Source organism: Leptodactylus fuscus, chromosome 2 (genome assembly GCF_031893055.1).
Source record: "Leptodactylus fuscus isolate aLepFus1 chromosome 2, aLepFus1.hap2, whole genome shotgun sequence".
NCBI lineage: Eukaryota > Metazoa > Chordata > Amphibia > Anura > Leptodactylidae > Leptodactylus > Leptodactylus fuscus.
In genome coordinates, this window is record NC_134266.1 from 233548167 (window position 1) to 233566945 (window position 18779).

Sequence of the window (18779 nt, forward strand, 5' to 3'; positions counted from 1 at the left end):
AAAGTTCAACAACTTTCCAATAAAAAATATCCAACCTACTCAAAATATAATGTGTAATGAACCTGTAATGATATTTGTTTGCCTCAAGCCAGCCATTCACTACAGACAAATGTTGGCCAATTCTCACAGCCTCCCAACTCTACCCCCAATCTAGCAGGATTAGGCTGCTAGAATTCAACATGCCCAAACCTCTCCCTCAGTGGAGATAAGCTGCTACCCGATGTGTCTGGCAGAAGCTTATATAACTCATCCTAAACCAAGCGTGCCTCTGTAGGGGAAGGCAGTCATGATAGATAGCCGTCAGCTGAACGCTTGTATAGTTAGATTTAGTAAAGGATTTTTAGTTTCCGGTAGAAGATCTGCAGTTTCAGTAATGTAGATTTATAATGTCACATATAAAAGTAATTTAAGAGTAAACTTTCTAAATTTCAGGTTTATATAAAACGGACAAGAAAAAGCTCAAGACCAGTAAGTGACACGTACCAATATAAACTTGTCATGGGAGCGGACAGTTGCTCCGAACCATTGTCCAGATTTAAAGTCCACCTGTTCTTGTTGACTTGAGTTCCCATCAACAGAGTAGAAGAGCTGTCTGCGGTTGCCTATAAACACATATACAGAAATAGTTAATTGAAAAATACAAGAATAGGAGTGTGGAAAACTAGACAATGCTCAGCGCTGTCTGAAGACACAGATATTTTGCATGACCAATGCCATTTTCCAGATAAAGCCACAAAGCAGAATACTAAACATTTCCCACCCGTCTTATAAACCTGCACGTTTACATGTGGTAGATATGCTATGGATATTCTGTCTGAATGTGTGGATAGAAAATCTGCAGCATTTTAAGAGGTACCGACAACGTGGAAGAGATTTAGGCCGATGGCGCACTTTTTTTGATGCAGATTTTGTAACAAAGAACGGAGTGGATTTAATAGAAGGGAAAAGTCTTTTTTTGAGCCAAAGTCAGATTTGGGTTGAAATTCAATGGAAAATATAAAGTTTTTTTTTAAATTATAACAGTGAAATCAGCAACAACAACAAAAAATCTTGCGTTTTCGCAATGTGGGGCTTTAGCCTTAAAGGCCCCCCCCCTTCCCCATCAAATAAGGGGGTAACTTGCAGATTGATGGACATCTGGCAGACTCCCACTGATCAGAAAAGCCAGGGACTTTCTTTCTGTATGATGAGGTGGTGGAGGGGCAATAACCCTCCATTTCTTTCAATGAGAGTGTTGGTAGATATCTGAAGTATAGCATACAGCCACCAGCCATTATTTGTGTAGCAAAAATAGACGTGAGGTTGTTGCTCATTCCCCCAGCTGTCATGCAATTATCTGGAAATAGAGATGTAACTGGAGAAACACCGTCCCTCTATGGCTTACAGTCTGAATCATCACTATGAAGACCTCTAATAAACACCTTCAAGAAGGATTCACATTTCAAAGCTTCATTACAGTGAATTTTCATTTCTAATTTAAACAACACAGAGGTCTTAAGAGCGAGGTGCGTAATGCCGATCACAATGATCTCATCCGTAGTTCACGGGATTTAGGCCGTCGATCTGACAGCTTGTTCTACATCGGCACCTTCAAACAGAACCAGAGAGGTGAGATCAACTACCTTGATGTGGTGACAAGGAGCAAGTCTGCCTGAAGGCAATTCGCAAAATGAGGTTTACTTAAGGAAAATAATAAAATTGTTCAAATGAAATAAAAAAGGACGATTTATGGCCCTTGTAAGATCTATGAGCCAGGCAAACACGCTACTACACTGTTCTCAAGAAATCAACATTTCTAACAGCTTAGAAGAAGACACAACACTTTCACATGACAGTATCTGGATCAGCGAGAAGTAAATAAGAGAACACATGAAGACCCATCATGTTTGACCAGAGCCAGGCTTAGTAGGAAAAAGGAGGCACACAAATCATGGTAATAATAGTGGGTAGAAGGGGATTGTAGGGTGTATGAAAATGGTGACTGCCTTCATCCAAATGCAGCAGCACACCTGGCCATTGACTCGAATAAAGAGTTGCAATACAAGACACCACCATTGGACAGGTGTGGCAGGGTTTCTGGAAGAATGTAACAATGTTTTCCTACTCTTTAACAACCCCCATTAAAGTTAAATGTTGTTGACTCAATGTTTCATGTTCAGTATATAGAAATACATACACATACCACTTAGTCTGGGGGATTGCATTGAGCCGCATCCACGTATGCAATTGCTGCTGGTTGTGATGTGCCGTGTGTGCGCCAGCGGGACCTGTCAGTGGCCCCCACTGCCGTGGCACCCCCCTTTCCCACGGTGGCCCCGCTTTCCTATTCCACAGCCCCCTCTACCACGGCAACCACCCCCTACTCCTGCGGTTCCCCTTCCACCCTCTACCGTGGGCCCCCACCATCCTCTCGCAGCAACCCTCTCCCAGGCCCCCCTTTCAGGTGGAACCCCCCGGCCCCCCACAGAATCCCCCCCTCCCTGGACGCCCCTCCTTGCAGTCGCGTAACCCGGGAGTGTAGGCGAAAAGTAAGTAGCCTTTCTTTTAATCCCGGGCCCAAGTAATATGTGTCTCAAATTAAGGATTAAGGAACGCGTGATTGAGGAACAAACATCCAAACACACAAACCCACATACATCCAAACACACAAACCCACATACATCCAAACACAAACTTTCACATTTATAATATTAGTAGGATACAGATTATAACATAGGATACAGATTATAACATATATATACTGTGTATATAATTTTATGTTCAACTCCTGTGCTATAACTACACCAGATTTCATGTTACAGATTCACTTGAACATATACAGTATTTTGCCCATTTCCTCTTCCCTTCCATTACAATTACATACCGGGAACATAGCTAGTATTTACCTTCATTGTCAAACTCAATTGGCGTACAGTCATTGGCATTCCTTTTCCATGGGCAATAATACACAGCGCCACCTTCAGAAACGCTTGGTTGAGTTGTATTTGCTTTGGGAGCTCCAATCAGGATACTAACACTAAAAAAAAAAATTAAAAAATTATATATTAATTATTATGAAAAAGTATCTTAGAAGAGAAAAATAACATTATCTTAAAGAAATAGTCAGTCAGTGTCAAGTCATTGGAGCCCTTTCCCTCATCATTATGAGGAGCTACATGAGACATTGAGCTAATAGTTAATTCCCCTATCCCCTATATACACATACACTGACGCGGTTATACAAAGTCAGGGAGAAGTGGCCAATCCCCCAAGAAACAAAGGCAAAGGGCATACTGAAATCTATCACATCTGCCACTGGGCTTCCTAAAATCTGCCCTTTGGGAGACTCAGGAGGCCCTATATACCATAGATGGTCAGCTGATCCCATTAGTATCCACATGCTTGGTGGGAAAAACCTACATGGCACAGGCATGATACTGGCAACAGTATTACAATGTACATTGCTGTGTAATGTATCCATTTATTCTCAAGGAACATATAACACCATTGCATAGGTACATATGTGAAAAACAATTTATTCGGAAGAATTATAAATCTAGATTAATAAAATGTATTTACAATTGTAGAAAGAGGACGCAAACATATCGCTACAACACTGGGAAAATCTTCATAGATCTTCAATGAGTTTCCTCATATTATCTAGTTTCTGTCCACACTCCAAAAATATACCAATAGACTTATTGAACTTGGTATTAGCATGCATGCATCGGAGATGGGGATATTAGCCTGCATGATAGTGCTTGTATAGCATACACAAGGGGCAGATTCATTATGGTGTGCATGTTATAATAGCGCAACCCCATCCTCCCCCTCAAAGCAATCCTATATATGGAGTAACATACATAAAGGCAGCCTACTTCTTCAATGGAATGACTGACAGAAAGCTCAGGCAATTGTCTAAACCCCATGATCACTTCTTTAGATCACATCTTCAGCTCGAAGAAACATCCAAACATGTGTAAATGATATTAGTAGCTCTTTTATAAGACTTGCACTTTGGGTTTTGTGCTCCTTTATAACAACCAAGAAAATGCACATTACAACACAGGGACTGGGAACATAAAAACGTTAGCTAGGCATTCCTCTCGTAATAAGTCAGTTCAACAGAAATAAAACATTCACAATGATTGCCAAAGGAACATGAAATTGGGATTTACAATTCATATACTCTCTATTCTGGCGTAATATTTTCTGGTGGAAGAATAAGGGATATAATTTGGCATATGCTTGATAATCTGTACAGAACATATGGGATTGTGTAATATATATATATATATATATATATATATATATATATATATATATATATATTTATTTATTTTTTATTTTTTAAGTTGTATGCAAGAACCCATAGACAGCCAAATAAAAGGTTCACAAGGAAAACTTGTTATCAGGGCTGAGTAGCTGAGGACATCCTAGTTTATGAAACCAAAGCAAGCTTCAGGTACTAGGAAATATCTCAACTGGACGCCAATAAAAAGCCCTTATCCTCACCCAATTACCTCTTTGTCATGCACGGCTTATTACTTAAGAAGGCTCCTTTGATGCATAAACAGGTGTTCAAGCCAATACCCCATTTCCCCACTCAACTCCAACCAATATACTGCTGCAACCAAACAGAAGATCCTATTAACGTCTGGAAAAGAATGACACGGGAGGAGTCACAGGTGCGCTCCATTATGAACATTATCTCGCAGCAGCTGCAAAGTGCTAACCTCTCACATGGAATGGAAATTAATAAGATGGAGTTCGCCCTCGGCCATCCTTAGTGCTTCTTATATATTACTACAGTGAACTATTAGCTTACTAATAAAACTTCTGAAAAAATTATATATATATATATATATATATATATATATATATATATATATATATATAATGTAAAAATCTTTGACACTAACCAAACTGTGATGGCTATCAGACTGGGTCTAAGCATCTCCAAAACAGCAGGCTGTGTGGAGTGTTCCCAGTATGCAGAGGTTAGCACCTATTAAAGGGGTTGAAGGTAGGACATGCAGTGAATTCATGACTCGCACCCAAGGATCCTTAATGGTTTTGGGCAGCACAGTCTAGCCCATCTGCTCCTATTCCAAAGAAAAGCAGCTCCAATAAGAATTGTTAAATACCACCTATTACAGAGGTTTCAGAACATATAACACATCACAACTTGCTGTTTATGGGGTTGAGTAGATCAGTCAAAGTGCTCATGCTATCCAAACTTGACGTCACCTACAATGGGCTTGTGTGTATCTGAAGGTGGAGCAGTTTATTGAATCAGGTTTCTTTTACATCCTTTGCCTGGCCAGGTACATGGGTGACAAACGAAGATGTACTAGGAGAAGAAGGCAAATGGCGGCCTAGACAAGGTCTCCTTTCAGCTGGATAATACACCCCATCACCTTTCTGAAACATTCAGGAATAGTTTGGGCAATGAGGCAAGTTCAAAGTTTTCACTTAGCTTCCAAAGTCCCCAGGTCACTTGTTATAAACCAGCTATCGTACGTGCTGGAAAAAGCACACCCAATCCATGGAAGCCCACCTTGCAACTTAAGTCTTAAGGGGTTTTCCAGGCTTTGTTGATTGGTGCCCTATGATACCCGGGACCACCTACAATTTAGATATTAAGGCAATAACGATGCTCCCTGTGCTCTTCCATTTCACAGACCATGTGACATCACGTTCATTGGTCACATGGCCTGTTTGCTACTCTATTGAGTTGCAATACCAAGCACAGCTTCTTTACAAAATGTACAGCACTAAGATTGGTTTTCTAAGTAATAATCCTGGAAAGCCCTTTTAAAAGAATCTGCTCATAAAGCCTTGGCAGAAGGTGGTGTTAAAGGTACTGCTTCTGTGTCTATACAAATACAGTCGTAGATATAGATATTTTATAGAAACTATAACAACCTGGTTTTACTATATCAATATTGGGCACCAAGTCCAATAATTTCTCAAACCATGTAAGAATTTATCACGGAAGAGATAACTGCAGTAAACGCTGAATTTATGTTGCTTACACACAGGGGACCATTCAACTCATCATAATATGACATAGGTCCACGACCTCAAATAAACAGAACATTAACCCAGTCTATAAAATGGCTTCCAACACTACTGGATAGTAACTGGGAAACTCAATTGTAACAAAACTGAAAATCTCAAAAGAAAAAGAAGCTTTAATACACATTAAAGCCCGTAGTGCTCAAGGCAAGGAAGCAGCCACATGAACAGAGCCTTGTACAAGTATCATGAAAGCACAATGGGAGGCTACTCCATGATTTGCAAGTCCGTGATCATTTGCACATAGCATTGCATAGAGAAAAGAATTCCAAGTACCAGCAGCTTCACTCAATAATGATCTGTTCTACATCATCAATTGTAGTGACTTTTGTTCAGTCCCGATTTATACAGTTAACCTTTCAGGGCCACAAAGGCATTGCTATAGTGCAGGCCAAGTTGCAAAGCCAACTCATGAATACAAATTGTAGTAGTGAAGAACAAGACTGGAGTGCAATGCGGGCAGACATCTGACCAGTCATAGGTTAACTAGAAGCAAACTATTGTCAATGCTTGTTGGAATGATCTTATACTGTCACTAAACAACTTTCCATCAATATAAGCAAAGAATAGACCACTGATCAAGGAAGCTTGCCATTTCATCTTGGGCACTATTCACATGAATAATATTAACATCCGTTGCCTTGTTATTGCTTTCAGTGGAAATCCATTGGCTTTGGCAAACCAACTCCGACACTATCCAACAGACTCATGGAAGTCACAGGAAGGAAGGTTCATACATGTTGGGTTTCAATGCCTGATCCTTTTTGGCATAAGCTACCATTACAGGTGACTGGCAGGCACAAGCACACTTGGCCGAACTTCGTGTGTATATGTATAGGGAGTTGAGAGGAAAAGTGTTTGTTTAACATCTGTCAATAGGTGAATGGGTATTTTATCACAGTACGGAATTTTATTTAGATCCCATAGTCTAACTTAACGGGCTATGCTATGAAATGTGCTTATCCTCTAACCATAGGATACGACCGTTGAGATCCCCATGGATCCTGAGAATAGATCACATTGTTGTCTGCTGTAAATTCTGCCTAACCATATCCAAGCTGAATGGGAGTGTGCTTGTGTTGGACGGGACACATCCAAATACCCATACTCTTCAATGAGAGCACCGAAGATAAGATGCTTTACTTTGTCCATCTTCAGCGCTCCCACTGAATTGAATGGGGGCGGGGATGCATCCCCTCCAGAACACCTAAATTAAACTTGACCACATAAACTGGAGGGAAAATGCTCATGTTCTCAGGATTAAGATGTTCCCAGCAGTCAGACCCCCAACTTTCAACTATTATCTTCTATCCTATGGACAGAGGATAAAAACTCTGCAGTATAACCCCCTTTTAAGAGGTCTTCAATCTATGAGTTTTATACAATCCCAACCTATCCAGGTCAGAAGTTACTATACACATTAGAAAGTTCAGTCACAGACCATACAAAATATGACAAAACTATCTATTAAGAGGCCATATAAAAAGTAGCAAAATGTGGCGGTCATTGATGTACACCCAAATTCTTCTATAAAGGAACTATAATTAGAACAATCTTTTCCTCCATTTATTCGCTAATGAAAGTCCAGGGGTCTTAGATCAAGGTCTTTATTATAAACTAAATTAATCAACAATAAGGCTTTAATCAAGGCATATATCCATCACCCGCACCATTCAGATAGCCCAGACCGTCTCCTCCCTGCGGGAAACAGCCAGGCTTCCCATTTCCCCTGGAGTTGAGAGACATGCTTGCGCCATTACATCAACATAGCAACAATCGGCCACCAACAAGAACATCCTTCCCTTACTCTGGGCGCATTGTGTCGATGAAGAGGCTGCAAACCAAGTCACTCCAGACCAAGGAGAGTTAATGTCCAGAAATTCATTGTTCTCTCTTTACTAAATAGCAGCCTTCACTGAAAAGACGGAAATGGCAGCATTATCCTATGGAGAATGTCTGGATTGTAACCCTGAGCTCCGGAAGAGAGGGGGAGACTTGGAACCCCAATCAATGTAACAATGTAAAGAATTCTAGCAAAGATGAAATCTGTGTACAGAGAAATGCTCCAAGTCTTAACAAGGAAGTGAGTACAATGGGAAATGCCATTGCAAATACCTCACTTCTAACAAATACTGACATTCTGGGTAAGCTGCGTACTCTAACAATGTGCATGCAGATAGCGGTATATCTGGCAATGTAAAATTACCGGTCTAGGGAAAGCTTCATATACATGCTTTTGACATTCATGAACCAGTAGGATTCCCAAAGACCATTGGTCAATGTAATATGCGTAGCATTGGCCAATGAGTTACTAATGCTTTTACTCTTCCATATTCACGTCGTAAGCCCTCGCGGGCAGGGCCCTCTACCCCACTGTGCCAGCCGATCACTGTTAGTATTATATCTACCTGTATACATTTGGGGGTTACATACAATACACAAAATAAAGCACCATGGAATTAATGGTGCTATAAATAATAAATAATAATAATAATAATAATAATTCTTCACATAAATGAAATGCATATTTTTGGGTGAAAGTCAATTGAATATATAACATATCCATACGCATTAGCAACTATGAGCATTCAGCAGAATCAAGAGTTCTTAAAGGGAATCAGTCAGGTCCAAAATGCCTTCCAAACTAATGATAATGCATTGTTGGGCCTGTAATAGGAGCAGAAATATACCTTTGTGGTCACAAACTGATGAAGCCATGCAAAGACAATCATCTTTTATGGATATGGAAATCAGGTTCGCCCCTGATGCATCTCAGGCTGATTTGTCATTCACTTTCTATACCCTATAGCTGATAAGCCTCATGTGGTCATAGACATGGTCATCAAAAATATAAATTAGACCCTTATCACTTTCAAAGAAAAGTTGACGAAATTTGGCTCCTGGCACAGAATTGACAATATATCATTTCCCTACTACATTTACTACTTAGATCCCAATTAGTCTCTGAAGTGTTAAGGACTCAAATATTTAACATTTCTCAACTTCTTGATTCAGGAGAAAACCAACATCCAGTAAGTTACATTCCTCCTACATATAAAATAAATATATATATATATATATATATATATATATATATATATATATATATATATATATATATATATATATATATATATATATATATATATATATTCATTTTCACTTTCCAAAGCTCCGATGTATCTGTGCGTGCACCAGGAGAACTAGGTCTCACCACCACTTCATTGCCTCCTATCTATAAGTGACCCATTTATAATGAGTCTCATATTGGTTGCAATACACGATACTCATTTCTACAGCTTTTGGAAATAAAATGTAATTTAGGTAAGGTGGCAAGACCATCTGGAAGTTTTTATTTAGTGAAAAGTATTTGGTGACTCTTGGAGGGACATCCAAGTGCATTCATGTCTAGGTGTTTATGGATCCGTTCCATTCCAATTATAGAGCAGGTCCTATTCTGCTGTGTTATTTATTTTATCAGAACGGAATAGATCCAAAGGACCCCATAGATGGAGTGTTATGAAAGTGCGTTCTGTGATGTATTCACGGTCATCTTCCAATTGCATTCCGCTGCAAACTCTTCCCCCATCGGAACCACACTATATCGCATGCATGGGGTGTAAGGATAGGCCATTAATTGTAGAAAGTGGATAATGCTTTTCATCTGGCTGGCATCCTCGTCCACTAAATAGCTGTGGTCCCTGTGAACTGCAGCACCCCTCCTCTTATTTGAGCAAAACAGATGATCTGTGCAGGGTCTTGGTTTCGGACCCAGACAGATGACATACTAATGACCTACCCTATGGATAGGTCATCAGTATGAGATTTGGGTTCAGGAGCTCCATACCAGTGGCCTGAGCAGCCAGGTGCAGTTTGTGCATAGTGAGGTATAGGCTACCACAATCACTTGTTGATTATATACCACTGAAGAAACTTTTTCCAGCCTATAGGTAAGTATTTAATGGAGTCCAACAACCCATTTACTCTAGGTTGACACCAGGATCTGGTATTTGTTATTCTGGTCACATATGGAGCCCAACAGACCCCACTGACTAATGGAATGTGTTGGGTGTCCATCGTTTTAAAACAAAGTTGTGGATGGACAACTCTTTTGTGCAGGACTTTTTGTCCTCAAATTTCAGACGGAGACTCTGATGCAGATATGAACATAGCCCAACTACTCATGAGTTTGCCAGCACTTGAGAAAGTGACCTGCATGTCAGAATGTTTCTAGCCAAATACCAATGGATAGCCTGTAGAGCAGAGAATACAAGCAATGCAAAGAATTTCCATGAAAATATTTCATACAAATAAGTAAGCTTGAATAGCTTTGAAATAAAACTCATTCATAGCCTAAGGCCCAGTACTACAGCGGGGCGCAGGCTGCTCTAGCAGTGCTGGAGTTAAAGTCTTAGCAACAAAAACATATTTAGATAGGACAAGCTCCAAACTACAGTCCCCTGCCAACACACACAGTACAGTAACAGAGGTCTGTCAGGAGCACTCAGGTCAGCAGCAAGACACAGGGATTATGTCAGCCCTACCTCCTAAACCGAAATTGTGTAGCACTGACATAATCCTGTTAAAGGAACATTCCAGCAAAATGGATACAGTGTTATATATAGTGAAGGAAATGAAGGGGCAGTACATAACTTCTACCTTTGTTGTCTGCAAACCTAAGAATGGCGGTGATGGGCAGTATAGTCACATCTGCAAAGATTGTTCTTCTGGCTTACAAAGCTTGAGGTGGATCCATATACTATACAGTAGATCCTTACTTTAATTTTTTTTACGTCAAAAGGGAATAAAAAGGAACGTATTGTACGCCAGTCTTGTACATGTATTGTATGGCAGTCTTGTACATGTATTGTACGCCAGCCTTGATGACCCCGGCACCACCAGAAGCTAAGCCTGATTTATTATGACATACAGCCCTGGTGATGAATAAGGTGCATCTCCCCCCTGACCTTGCGCCTAGCTGAAGTCTATTCCAGCTGACGTAGATTTCAGGCATCATTTATTCCACAGAACTGGTGTAATTGTTAATGACTCCTGAGCGGCCAATGGCCCTACTCACAGCTAGCTTCTCACCATGCTTCCTTCTTGGAAAGTGGCGTGGGCGGCATACAGCTCGGCACCTCAAAAGTGACATAAGAGCTTAGTGAATCCGCTTTTCTGGAAAAAAAAGGTAGCGTGTGAAGTCAGCCATAACCTACAGTGAGCGGTTGTGAAGAATGTTCACATAATATCTTTGCTGGGCATTCACATACGCCGGGTGTTTTGACAAAGTGAAAGAGAGAACATTATAAAAGAAGCATTTGACTTTCATGTATATGCCAGGACTCAGGCCATTAAATCCTTAAAAAACTGTATGACGGGAGCTAGGACTGTAAGTTCACTGAAGTTACACAAATATTCATCTACTCTAACTCATAAGAGAAGGTACAGAAGGTCAAGAAGTAAAATTCAGAAGGAACAGTTTAGGCGTCTATACGTTCAGCAGCAGTGAACATGCCACGTTCCCGTTTATGGGTCACCTGGGGACGCACAAATGTGAGCGCACAGACTATTGGAATCCGAATACTGTGTCATTAGGGGGGGGGGGGGGGGCATAATGAAGAAGGGGGAATCTCTTCTGCCATTCTACATTGCAATGGCTCGGCGTCTATCCCTACAAACGTTGCATTACTGCCAATATGAACACGTATCATCCCCTTGTGTAACTAGCCACAAAAAACAAGCCAGGAGCCAAACCATTGACATACTGCCAAAGCGTCCTACAGCTGTTACATGACCATAGATGCAGATAGGGGAGTTCTGGAATGCTAAGTAAAATTGAAACTTCAAAGGTGCTCTGCCGCAGGAAGAAAAATACATTTCTACATAGGGATTCCTTTCCATAAATAATAATATATCCCGAGACGGCTGGTTGAGAGTGTAGACTGATTCCTAGCAAATACTAATATATTAGAGACCAAGGATAGAGCAGGCAAACATCAGCACAGTTATTCAAGCAAAATACATATGTTCTCGTTCACACAAGGATTTAACCTTTAAGTCATAAGATCCCCCTGCCGCCTGATTCCATACTGTTCGGAGCCCATACAATGTGCCCCTTTCATCCAGCTGTTTCCTTATTGTCCTGACAACCACCCCAAAATACAACTTCTCTAATTGATTCCAAGCAAAACAGGCAGCAGAGGTCACATGGACACAGCTGCTTTACTGGGTGTGAAGAGTGGGTGGGAGGTGATGCTGTCATCCAACACTCCAGGCAACATGGAGATCCAATACAAGGTGTGCCCCGCCATTACCATGTTCCCTACAGTTTCCTTTACCAGTTGGAATGTGTAGTTGAAAGTCACCCATTACTTTGTTAGTAGTTTAGATAGCTTATGTTACATTAACATAAAATCTGGTCGAGGTTTAATAATGATCTTCAGGTCTCTTTCCAATAGCTAACAATTCAATACGAGATGCTTTTGCTTACAAACACTGCCACTCTTGCCCATAGGTCATGTTTGGTATTGCGGTTAAAATTCATTTATATGAATGGATAAAGGTTGCACCGTTTCTAAGCAAAAGTAGCTGTTGTTATACAACCTCTAAAGGGATTCTCCAGGGAACTAATCACTTATTTCCTTACAATCGCAAGAGTTCCAGGCTGGTTTTGACCCAAAGTAATGTTACTGGAACCAGCACCTGGCCACCAGAAGTTGCTCCATTTCCACCCTCCTCTGCTAGTTATGTGAATGAAAGGGGCTGGCTGAATACATCATTATGATAGTAAAGCCGACCTCTCCGAGTGTACATACAAGATAGCTGTCAATCACTGTAGGACCGCCCACCGGACTCCTAAACCCAGAAGGAGCAGAGGTTTAAATGATTCAATTACTAGTTCTATTGACGCTTTCCCTACAGCACTAAATTTATCATTCCCTCTTCATCAGAAAATTGCCCACCCGATTCCTGATGGGAATTAGAATGAAAATGTACGTCGGTTAGGAGCTGGTGGAGATTTCTATTCTAGTGCCTGGACTTTGACAGATCTAGGAAGAGGCAGCATCCTCTTGTATCCGGTCAGGCTGTTTCTAAAGACTGGTTTACAATATGTCCATTTTAATAAACGTGCCCCTGTATATCAAACTGCTCCTGTCTTTCTGCTCTAACACACGGTGCCCACACATTGGACATGGTTTCCAGTTTGGACAGGTTCCCTTTAACATTTTTTTTTTTCCAGTTTAGGAGAGGCCCCTTGGACGCTCTCTGGCTGAGTAACACTTCTCTCCATTAGGTCACAGCTAGGATCATTGACCTTAGCTTACCTACCAGGTCAAAGAGGCAAAAAAAATAAAAAAATAACTGAGGCACAAGCTCTGCGTGTTCAGTCTGCCCACTACTGTACAAGCCAAGTCCATCAAAGGCTTGCCGTCACTAAAACTGACAAAGGTGGAAACCCAGTCTGACCTTACAATTGAACACTGGTGGCTTATTCTAGTTCTAGGTATTCAGCATATTAGGAGAAAGCATTTTTCAGACCTGACGTTCTCATACATATGCAATTGGCTCTAAAATGCATCAGTCAACAATAGTGTACTCCTTGCATTAATAAAAAGGTGCATGCTGAACAACCAAAAATATACTTACTAAAATAACTAACCTTAAAGGGACCATCTCCCAAGCAATGAGAACATAACATACCAACATAACTCTGTCATGCATGTCAATTTTGTACAAAAACAACTTTAAAGTCTTAGGCAGTTGGTGCACTGGGGGCGGACCTTCAGTCCTCAGATTACTGCTTTTGCCATTCAAGTAGTATGGATGCGGTTATAGCAGTAAGATCAAATGTCACTGCATTGGGTGGTGAAGGTAGGAGATGGTAAGGTCCGGCGAGACCAGTGCTTCAGAGAGCTCAAGTCCCACCCTCAGTGCACTAGGATTACTGTTTAACACATGCAAACAAAAATAGAAATAAATCGCCATTTCAGCAACAATACTCTAAGCTACTTCATATCATACTTCCAGTATCAGATAGCTAAACAACTACTGCTATGAAGTAAAACAAACTATGGTACCAACTCATGCAAGAGTACTGCCAGGACAGAAAGTATGATGTGCTCACATTATAAGAACTGCGGAGGGGATACTGCGCCAAGACCAATCACTACAGATCTGTTAGAAACATTGTATCAGCCCAGACTACACGGCAGCTGGCAGCGCTGCACGCCAAGCTCTTAAAATACCACGGAATGAACATACAGTACCTATAAAATGTCCTCATCTCTAAAATAAAACTGAATAGAGATGTATAATTGCAGAAAAAGGGTTACTAAATGGGAAACCCCAATCTTCCGGGCTGCTGTACCAAGTCTACTGTACAGGAGATGGAGCAGGAAAAAACAAAAATTCCACACTTCTGAATAATAGGTAATTTAGCAAATAACTGGAAATGTTACTCTAGAATTCCTCTTAAAATCATACATCATCTATTGTATATATGTGTGTGGGCTCATCATGAGGAAGCAAACACTATATGCACGTCCATAGCTAGACAAAATGGTTCACTGAAATTTACTTCCCTCTAATCTTCTCGAGCTTCCTTCTATAGTAGCTTAGGCCCATTTGGGCACCACCATGATCTGTGACTACAGTTTAATTACAGTGCCTACAGGGAGGCGGAGGTAGTCTGAGACACACTCCTGTCTGGTCATCGGTTAAAGCGGCTGCTCTACTTAAGCAGCAATATCTGAGGAACATAAATAGGTTTTCACCCCCTGTAGATACAGACTTACCATCATGTTGAGCCCCTGACTGGTAGGGCACTTAGCTTGATCATGCACAGGGGAAATGTTAGGGGACCAAAATGGCTTCAGTAGTGGCACAAAAATAAAAAAAAAAAAAAAAAAATTAAAGAGAAAAATTTTCATGTAACTTCTTTATATTATAGGTTTTCAAGCTCTAGACACTTAACACAGGGCATATGATAATAGTTAGGGGAAATTACAGAAGTAGAGATCTATATCTTTAAGTCCAGGTGCACAGGAAATTTTACATTACTGACCATAAAGGAAATCACAAAAAAGAAATAGAACCCATATTAAGGAAACATCTGCAATCCTATCTGCTATAGGGTTAGACAATCAAGGACTCCACAATAAAGTTCTACCCATCTACCGGCCAGTGTCACTCTACAGCCACCACTGGTGGTTGGTGATCATTAATTGTAGTATAATGGACAATTCCTTTAAATTCACGATTTCAGATTCCCTGCATCCCATTTCCATCAATGGAGGAGTACAGCAAGGACCTGCCAACTCCATATTACATTATTAAGGAACAAATCCATGACTGCATGGAAGCACTGTGCTACCTGGTTATAGGAGGGGAGGTGTTCTTCATATTCTAGTTGATATTGTAGTCAAATATTACATTTGGTCAGTATACCAGAGCACACAAGGAAAGAGACAAGAACACATACAAAACCAAATGTTCTTGCTAGCAGCGCCATCTTGCATATAGTGTACTAGCTTTTACCCGCGACTTCGTCTGCGGTGAGTTGAGTATTGGGCGGACACAGACGTGTGAAACTGTAAAAGTGCTTTAAAAAGTTTGGTGGGCTAGCAAATGTGATTTGATGTGTTATATTGTGTATGTTGTGATACAGACAATGTGATGTGTTATACAGCCTGTGTACAGGAGTATATATGTATCAGGTACTGTATATAGCAGTGATAGGTAATACATGTAATTATATAGTATATACAGCCTGTGTACAGGAGTAAATATGTATCAGGTACTGTATATAGCAGTGATAGGAGATACATGTAATTACAATGTGATGTGTTGTATTGTGTATATATAGTAGAAAGCTATATGTAAATGTGAGTGAGTAGAGTGAGGGCTACTCCTGAGGTGACAGTAAGGAGTGTGCAGGCAGGTTGAGGCAGGAAATGCCAGGCAGTGTGTGTGAGTCTATAGCTGGAGCTAGGAGTCCTGCTTTTGTGAGTCTCCTGCTAGGAAGCCATGTTGTTTAGCGGCACCAAAAGTAGCCTGTGACTCAATCCTGAGGGAAAACTATGTTTGTGGAAAATTGCACGCAAATCCATCCAGGCGTTTTAGCGTGATTGAGGAACAAACATCCAAACTCACAAACATCCAAACACACAAACTTTCACATTTATAATATTAGTAGGATAGGATATCTTTGCAATTCAGAACAGTATTCCTATGGAGCAAAATTTTTCCTTCATGTCACGAGTATAGGAATAGGAAGGCAGTTTGTTATCTGGTTCTCTCGCGTTGACAGACACAAAAAGATCCTTTAAGAACAGGAGGAAATGTAATAGAAGATTAAAGGTCACCACATAGACCAAACAAAAGAAATCTCGCTTCCACTACTGGGCATTACAAATGGTTTTTAGCCATCAACAGCTCAATGCATCATGTAAAACGAGGCAGAAACTTTCTTGAAAGTTTCAGCAATTTAAAATGATTTTTCATATATAGAACATACACTGTGGGATTCCCACTAGAAAATTTCCATAGGTAATGGGATAAGCTATTCAGGGCTAAAGAAAGCAGTAAATGAGTTGTATTACATAGGACATCTCAAATCGTAATGGTCTCATGAGGAGAAGGGAGACCTCTTGTAGCCCCTTAAGGCTGCATTCACACGGAGTAAACGCTGGCGTTTTTTGTGTGTTTTTTGCACATAGCGCCGCGTTTACGCCGCGTAGCTTCGCGTTAACGCCGCGTATACGCCGCGTTAACGCCGGGCAACGCCACCGCTAAATAGCGCGGCGTTAACGCGAAGCTACGCGGCGTAAACGCGGCGCTATGTGCAAAAAACACACAAAAAACGCCAGCGTTTACTCCGTGTGAATGCAGCCTAAGGGTTCATGGCCCAGATTCACCTTATTAAAAGATAGCCATACACATTGAGGTTTGGCTCACAAATCCAGTGAATGAAGTGTCCAGTTTGGCTAACCGCTATCTGAAGTACATGGCTAGTTTAAAGAGAACCTGTCACCAGATCTGGAAAAAAATAAAAATAAATAATGAATGGCATACATAATCTGATAAGCTATTCCAAAGCTATAATCCCTTTTAGTGTACCCAAACTTGCAGTAACACTAGTCAAGTGGGCAGCAACACTGGTTTCTCTGGGTGGGGTCTCTTTATGCTGTAAGTGATGCGGTGTTACTGTCCACTTGGCTGGTATACACTAACTTACAGCAACACTAAAAGGGCTTATATCTTTGGAATAGCTGAACTTATCTGAACAAACAAGTCACCAAACTTCTCAGGGTAACAGTACCCATCAGATGAGGCGTGTCATTGGGTTTTACAGACCTGGTGACATACTATAACTGTAGATCATTCGATTAACAATATTCCGTAACACTAAAAGATTTCATGTGTGCCAACAAATTTATAATGGGGGCGCTGCAAGCAAATGTCAGCTATACAGTGGCAATCTGCAATATATACCCTTTGGATGTTTGAGTATTTGTTGACATTGCCAATTTAACCCATTCACTGCCAATGACCAGCTGTCTCTTGACCTTTACCCCACCAATAGAAACCATAGCAAAGGAAGCTAATATTAGCCTATGGACTTGTCAAGACAAGGAGTAACAGATGCGTAAAATGAAGCAGAACAATATAGAGATTAACCCTTAATTAGCGTGAATGATATTCAAATTAAATTACCAAGAAAAGCAGAAATAGAAGGAAACAAGATCTTAACGGTGTTAACTTCCTTTTATAATAAACAACAAGACACTCAGAGTCCAGGCATTTCCAGGAGGTGTTACTAGACTTAACAGGAGAAATGTAAACAGTACGTGCTCTTCAAGGTTACAAAAAATACCAAATGCAACAGGTGCGAGAACCCACAGACCTACAGCAGGCAGCCAAAACATCTCAGCAGATAACTATCACTTTCTCAGGGTTATGTCTGCAACTTTGCTGAAGAACACAAGTTACTCAGAAAACTCAGATGAAAAATTCTGCTTGATCTCAGAACATGTTGATAGGCATCTTAAGTTGTTCATAAAGAACAGTAACAAGACGAAACAAAAAGTAAGATATACAATAGCGACAGGATACCATGTGCACGCACTGGTAACTAAGTAGGTATATAACCCCCTAAAGTGCAAGTTACCATTGGGGTTGAGCCGATATTGAGATTTCAGGATCGATTTTAAAATCCAATTTCCGATCATTTTCCGGCCGTTCCCGATCGTGAAATTTGCTCGCTCGCTGATCGGAATCCGATCTTTTCTGATCCCTCAATCCTAGTCAATGCTTCTCTATGGGAAAAGAGAATAGAGAGACACCGAGCACACTTATAGTGTAGATGGTCTATTATAAATATATAGATGAATTATCTGGTGTTTATGAAAAGAACTCAGGACCTGGTGGCCTCTCACCTGATCGGGTTTTGACTCCGTTCACAACTCCGTTTTCAGCAATATTAGGCTTCGTCAGAGTGAGAGTGGCAGCACGTCTCTATAACACTGGTCAAAAACCAGGAGGATGCACCAATGGAAGAACAAAAGGACGGCGCTCTCAGGTCCAAAGGAAGTTATTCAAAAAGAAGATTGCACAATCTTCTTTTTGAATAAATTCCTTTGGACCTGAGAGCGCTGTCCTTTTGTTCTTCCATTGGTCTCTATGGGAAAAGTCACTTTTAGGGTTGAGCTGCTCTTGAG

At 40.7% G+C, this 18779-nt stretch overlaps 1 protein-coding gene across 1 annotated transcript in view; it reads right to left on the reverse strand.

Annotated features, from left to right (window-relative positions):
* ITGA5 (integrin subunit alpha 5) overlaps window positions 1-18779 on the reverse strand; it is a 72071-nt gene that overhangs the window by 28921 nt on the left and 24371 nt on the right. The window contains exons 2-3 of the mRNA XM_075265783.1: window positions 2886-3016; window positions 484-602 (exon numbers count right to left, since the gene is read on the reverse strand). Of these exons, the coding sequence (XP_075121884.1) occupies window positions 484-602; window positions 2886-3016 (250 nt within the window). The remainder of the gene's footprint in view (window positions 1-483; window positions 603-2885; window positions 3017-18779) is intronic.